We start from the raw sequence: 6,831 nt of genomic DNA, 5'->3' as shown, positions 1-6,831 counted from the left end.
GGGTGTGTGTGTGTGTGTGTGTGTGTGTGTGTAAGTATCAGGTGATAATCATACCAAACTGATTAAACAGCAGCATCTTAGACATTAACCGCTCCTTCTTCTGCCCTCAAAGAAGGGAAAGCGATCTCTGCTTAAAAAAACTTCTGGAATGTATGCTTAGGGCACAATATTAAGAGTACTTACTATAGTATTACCTTAATGACATCAAGATTAAGAAGATTTTTCCACCGTGATTCAGGGAGAAGTGAAAGAGTCACCAATTGCTCATTCAACTGTTCTGGTGAATTATACTCTATCATTTCATCACTTGGTTCTATTATTTCTTCTGATACTTCTACATCTTAAAAAATAAAAATGGAGGATAAAACAAATTAATGCAAAATGAGATTTTTATCATGTAAAAGCAACTTAATTCATTCCAAATCTATTTGTATTTCATAACATACTCATTCAATATAGCCTTATAAACTCTTCATTTGTTTCATTTCCTTATCCCCCTTTTTTCCTTATTTTCTCACATTAACTATAATGCCTATCACTAGACCCAAAATACCTCTTCTTCACTGGTATTCAATTTGATATCTTACCAATACCACCTCAATTATAATTTGCATAAATTAATGAAGACATTCAAAATATTTTACATCAGTTAAAAAACACTTTGACTGAATGCACTAATCTTTGCCTTCAACAGTAATATCCCCTATATAAGGTTTGTAATACTTCACCTCAAAAATTATTTTGCAATTCTGTGATTACCTTGAGTTTGACAAGTACCAGGAAGCATCACTACTGAAGGGACATAATCTGTAGGAAGTGGCCGTAATGAAACAATTGAATACAGGGAAATATTGGACCTAAGATATCAAAACATAATATTTTAAAGGTTATAAAAACAGTTTCTTCGAAGAAGCTTTAATTACTGGCAATAATCTCTACAATTTTGAATTTGACTAGACTTTTATTAGTTAAGAAAAGACCTCAAAGATAGACTGCATTAATTTGAAAATGCCTTGATTTATATCAGATGCCATCACAAGAAAGCTGTGTAACAGTATTAATGGAGTCTCTAATTTTGATGTAATACAAAAACATGTTTATTTAAGACAGACCAGTAATGGATAATGCTTTTATAAGGTGAATAACCCCCATACACATTGTTTTGACAAATACCAACCTTCATTTAAGGAAATTATAACAAAAGGAAAGATGGACTCAGAGAGTAAGTCAGAGTGAATATGCTGATCATATTCTTGGGGCTGCTGAAAGGTCATGGATTTCCCTTCACTAGAATGGCTAAGTGGCTGGCCATGTTTCTGCTACATGAGCCTGCGCCCTAGTCATGAATGACAATCAAGACATAGATAACTGTCCCAAACTAGAGGACAAATTCTTTTTCCCCACACATCATGAATCTAGAATGGAAAATAAAAATTGGGAATCTCAGGTTCTGAGTTACATTAATAGTAGTAGAATATAGAGAAGGTCTCTATACTTCTGCTGCTGAGGTCCCATAGCTACTAATCTTTTCTTGTCTTAATTGTTGCAGCCTCAGAGATTCTAGCAGATACTTCATTTTGCATATTAAGGTGGCCTGGGTCTATTCCTATTATATATTAAATTTACTTTTGTATCTTAAAATGTAATTAAAATATTTCAGAATTACATCTAGAAAAGGAATCAATTTTTTCTCTTACCCAGTAATAGTTTAAAGAATTAGATGTATGAACTCAAGATAGAGACAAAAAAAAATTTTCTAGACCCAAGTGATGTACCATTTACTTTGAGCAATAGCAGTCCCTTTGCAGGTTCATCACAGTGGAATTTGAAGATCACAAAATACCTTTACATGGTTATGAAGAGTCATGCAACTATTATGGAATAAATCTTAGAAAGCATTATGCCCACACTTGTGTCTTATTTTATAAATAAAGTAGGTTGAATTTCAGAAGTGACTGGTCAGGTTCATAAAGCAGTAATGGCTGGAAAGCAGTCCACGGGCTGGCTGGGGACTCCCTTTTGCTAGCCTTTTTAAATTCACTTACCCTTTCCTCAAATAAAAGCCAAATATGATAGATAAAAATGAATCACATAACAAAAACCAATCATCTAAGAGATAAAAATCAATTACATAATTTAGAATAAGCACTTGAACAAAGCTGTCTAAATATCAAACAGATGCTGAACACATCATAAACTTATGATGAAGTCACTAACTGTTAATTGTGTGACATTTCCATTTTATCAATTAAAAAAACTAAATGACAATTTGAGCAACTATGATTCTCTGACAGTATCATCTTCCTCCTCCTCATCCCCAAACAGGACTGTATAAAAGAACTTACCATAGATAAATTCCAAGGTGGTCCACATGGGAAGTTGCCAGAAAGTCTCCAGTAGGAGACATAGTAACATTGAGAGGAGCCGAGTCCAACAAAAAGCAGTCTATAAGGCTAAAAAAGAATTAAGATGTTAAATACTTGCAGTCTACCAAAAAGGATATAATTCAAGAAAATATTTTTGCGAAAAGAGCAAGGGATAAGAGAGGTAGAAATTTGTTTTTTTTTTTTTTAAATCACAAAGATTGTGATTTGTGTACACTATCACAACAAACAGTGTGATAGCACACACATCCTCAGTGTATGCCTATACCAGTGATTCATGGAACACACTCTGAGCAACTCAAATGTCAATGAAGGCTCTCCAGTGGTGACATTAAGTGACTTACCCATGATAAAATCTTTCTCAATTTGCTGAAAGATCTATTAAAAATGTAAACCTTAAATAATGAATGCAAAGATGGGAAGAAAAAACTACAATTAGAAGCACTGGAAACAAACACACAACAAAGTGTGTTCAGGAAAATGGCTGCTGTTTAATTCTCAGTTATGGGAAAAAAAGGAGAGCAATAATAACCTGATTTCTGCTCAAGTATGCTTTGGAAGCTCACAAGAATGGCTCTTCTTAGGAATCAAGGGAATTTAGGGAAAGGAAATATTTGCTAAACACTTATTATTTGCCATCTATTAATTTATGCTAATTCATTTAATCCAAACAAGCCAGAGCAGAAGATATTATCCCACTGTATACAGAGGAAGATTAAACTAAAACACAGCGATTTCAAATCTTTGTCCTTTCTCCTTTGTCTTGAACAGTATTGTTCATTAAAAGTTTATAAATGTGAGGGGTGAAATTTCCTAACATGTTTAGAATCTGTCAAGGAGAGAACTGACTGCTTCGGCAAACTTATTTTACTTAATACTGTAATTATTTCATCAATTTCATTATGTAACTTCACATCCACAGCTGTGGTGTGTGGGTAGACTGGCCTTCCAGACTGGCCTTACATAAAACCACCAAACTGAGGAACGTGGTTTCCACATACACAGCATATTTTAAACTGCCACATAAATTCATAAAGTATAGTGTGTAGGCTAAACCCCATACTTACAACTACCATATACCTGCTAATACTAAAAAATGAAAAGTCCCAAGTATTTACAATTTTTTTCTGAAAGAGTATTAACAGCATTCCCATTCTAAGGGATGAGATTTGAAAGATCAGAGCCTTGCATTTACAGGTAATATTCAGTAAGTTGTTTCTGGTTATTATTCTGAACAAATGGAGACAGTTTTTAGACGTTCTATCTCCAAAGTGATAAAATCACCTTCCACAGAAATCAAAAGTAAAGCAAAGGGATGATTTTGCCTCAGTAAGAAATGCAAAACAATGGTATATTCCAATTCTTCTCATGTAATGCTCCTCAGAAAGTGGGGGCGGAGTGAGACAGAACAAAATGCAAAATATATTAATACTATTTTACATATTTTTGAGCCCCCAAAGAGTTCAACCTGAACTTCCACTAGATCAAAAAACAATCAGAAATAAAGAATGGTGGCAGTGGTAGAGGAATGACATCATGTCAGAGATAACAAAAAATTTTAACTCTGCTTCTCTGAGAATTCTAGAAACAAAAAATTTTTCAGCACTTTTAAAAAACTTTACAATGAGCAAACAGTTCAGTACCTATACAATGTGTTTTATATAGGCACAATTCCAGATGGATACACCCATATGTTACTACACTCAAAGGCTTACTCATAAATAGCTTCTCTTTTTAAGCTGTGTAATGAATATATTCATTCTTTAAATATTTAATTGAAGGAAGAACTAGGAATCCCCAAAGGTTACCATGCTAATTATATTTTATAAAAAGAGGAGAGTCAAAAAAACCCAACAGTTAACCTACAGTTGTATGATAAAATTCCAATCCTAATTTCCTTATTATCTTCTACATCAAAAAAATTAGTCAATCCTTAAAACATGACACAACCTGAGCAAGGGTGATATCACAACTATTGGGAAACCTATTTCTTTTTGCTATGCTTATTTTAAGTTCTGCCATTTACAAATAAGCCACCTTAGGCAAATCACTTAACTTTTCTAAGAACCTCCATTTCCCCATTTGTGAAATGGGACTAATAACAGTAACAGTACCTACACCTATAAGGATATGAAAAATAAAAGCATATAAAGTGCCTAGCAGCAGATAGTAAATATTAGCTTAGTTGTAATTAAGCAGCAGCAGTTGTTTGAAATTGCTTTTCAAGCTAAGCTCTCTCATTTGCTCCACTTCAAATTTTAACCAAAGAACTTATTTTTTTCTTTTGTAAAAATACACTTTTGACCAGTGTAGATTTTATTGCATTTTCTTTTTTTAAATTACATTTTCTTTTAACAATCCTACGTGTCTCATATCTTGTCCTTGTTTTGTACTCAGCTTCATGGTTCTCTGTTCACTTAAAATTTCCTTTGTTCACCTAAAAATAAGATATTACAGTTGAAAACCTATCAGATTTAAATCTGTTCAACTTTTTAATGAAGTAAGACATTCAGCAAAAAGGGTAATGCTGAGTTAAAGGTTGGTGGCTTTGAATGCTACTTTCAGATCCTCATTTTTCCCATTCCAAAAATAAACTTGCCACTTTAAAAAAAACATTTTGCCAGTTTAGTATTACTGAACATTAACCTCTCTGCCACCGAATGTGAACTATAACGAAACTATTAAAAAGGAAGATGAAAAGGGCATTATGTCAGCTCTATTACTTGTACAACTTTCTTACTTTAAAGCAATTCAAATTATATAATGTTCATTTTTCGAAAGTAGCAAAAGTCCAAGAAACAACAGACTACCAATATTTCTAATAGTGTCTCTAACAAAATATTTTTTAATTAAGAAATACATGCAAGTGATTACATTTGCTTTACTCTATTTTAAGTGAAAAAGACACACACCTAGACATACAAAAGTCCCTAGTTATTAGAGCTAAATCTACCAGCGGCATTTTTCAGCTTTGCTTATTTAAATTTAGTGTACATGCTGGATAGACAGATGTGCCTCAGGCCTATATCAAACTAGAAAGGAAATGAGGACATCAGGGTTTTTCCTTCCTAAAGGTCAAACTGTTTTCACATATGAACTTATCCAATTTCTCAGTAGGAAGAGGAAGAAGAATTAAAGCTTAATTTAGGAATACTTCAGCATTAAAAAGTACCATCTTCTCATTTTTCTCACCTATTTCTTTCCTTATGATATGTTCCTATTAAAACACATGCTTTGCTATTCCTATCATTCTTCCTTGTTTCATATCCAATCCAAGCAATTGTTTGTGAAATAACAATTTTAAATGGTAGCTACACTTACTTAATTTCTAACAAAGCATGAACATGCACACACACATTGAGTTGGTCTCCACTGCTCATATTATTTAACAAAATTGGATATTTTCTCTTTAAGTGCTAGATTAGTAGCAAATTTCAATTCATGAAACAGATTTCTGAACACTGCTGGGTTTTGCCCAAATCCAAAGAAACACATATTTTCACTACTTTAAGGTATCTGCTATGGTTTGAATGTCCCCTCCAAAACTCACATAGAAACTTAATCCCCAATGTGGCAGTATTGAGAGACAGGGCCTTTAAGAAGTAATTGGATCATGAGAGCTCTGCCCTCATGAACAGATTAGTCTGTTCATGGAATAATGGGTTAATGGATAAATGGGTTATCATCGTGGCTTTATGAGACAAGGAAGAGAAACCTGAACTAGCATATTCAGCTCCCTCAGCAAGTGATTCCCTGAGCAGGACTCTTCAGAGAGTCCTCACCAGCAAGAAGGCTCTCACCAGATGCAGTCCCTTGCCCTGGGACCTCTTAACCTCCATAACTGTAAGAAATAAATTTATTTTCTTTATAAATTACCCAGTTTCAGTATTCTATTATAAGTAACAGAAAACAGACTAAGACAGTATCTAAAATGCCTTCTTTGAAGAATTATATCAGAGACAGGGTTTTGGACCTTTTAATCAAATTCAATATGAACTTTAAAAAACCTTTAAAAGTTTGTAGTCCTTAAGTTTGAGCTTTATTTTGGAGTATTAAAAAGGCCAAATGACCTTTTTTAAGATTTATGCAACTCACTTCTATATCTCAATTTTTCAGGAACAGAAAACCTAAGACAGATATAGTGTTTTTCTCACTATTATCTTTCATGATACTATTCTTTGCTGCTTATAGATCAAAAACACTCTAAGAATAAAATATAGTCATGTTAGAAAAATGTCTAATACATTCGCATTCAAAAAGCACATAATCCATTAACTACTGGTAAAAAGTCACATGTTGAGACAATGACTGAGAAATCTTTTGATATTGGTTAGGAATTTAAAAATAAACTCACCACCCAGATGGAAGGTCCCAAGTCCTAATAGAGCAATCCATGGCAGCACTTATTAACCAACGACCATCAGGACTAAAAGCCTTTAAATAAAAA

General features: G+C 33.3%; 1 protein-coding gene across 1 annotated transcript in view; it reads right to left on the bottom strand.

The window, feature by feature from the left end:
• WDR36 (WD repeat domain 36) overlaps positions 1-6,831 on the bottom strand; it is a 45,840-nt gene that overhangs the window by 8,133 nt on the left and 30,876 nt on the right. The window contains exons 11-14 of the mRNA XM_012659506.1: positions 6,739-6,818; positions 2,346-2,453; positions 760-857; positions 195-340 (exon numbers count right to left, since the gene is read on the bottom strand). Of these exons, the coding sequence (XP_012514960.1) occupies positions 195-340; positions 760-857; positions 2,346-2,453; positions 6,739-6,818 (432 nt within the window). The remainder of the gene's footprint in view (positions 1-194; positions 341-759; positions 858-2,345; positions 2,454-6,738; positions 6,819-6,831) is intronic.

Source organism: Propithecus coquereli, unplaced genomic scaffold, assembly GCF_000956105.1.
Source record: "Propithecus coquereli isolate 6110/MARCELLA unplaced genomic scaffold, Pcoq_1.0 Scaffold62, whole genome shotgun sequence".
Classification (NCBI taxonomy): Eukaryota; Metazoa; Chordata; class Mammalia; order Primates; family Indriidae; genus Propithecus; species Propithecus coquereli.
The sequence above is the reverse complement of the archived record's forward strand: the minus strand, read 5'-3'. Positions and strand labels throughout refer to the sequence as shown.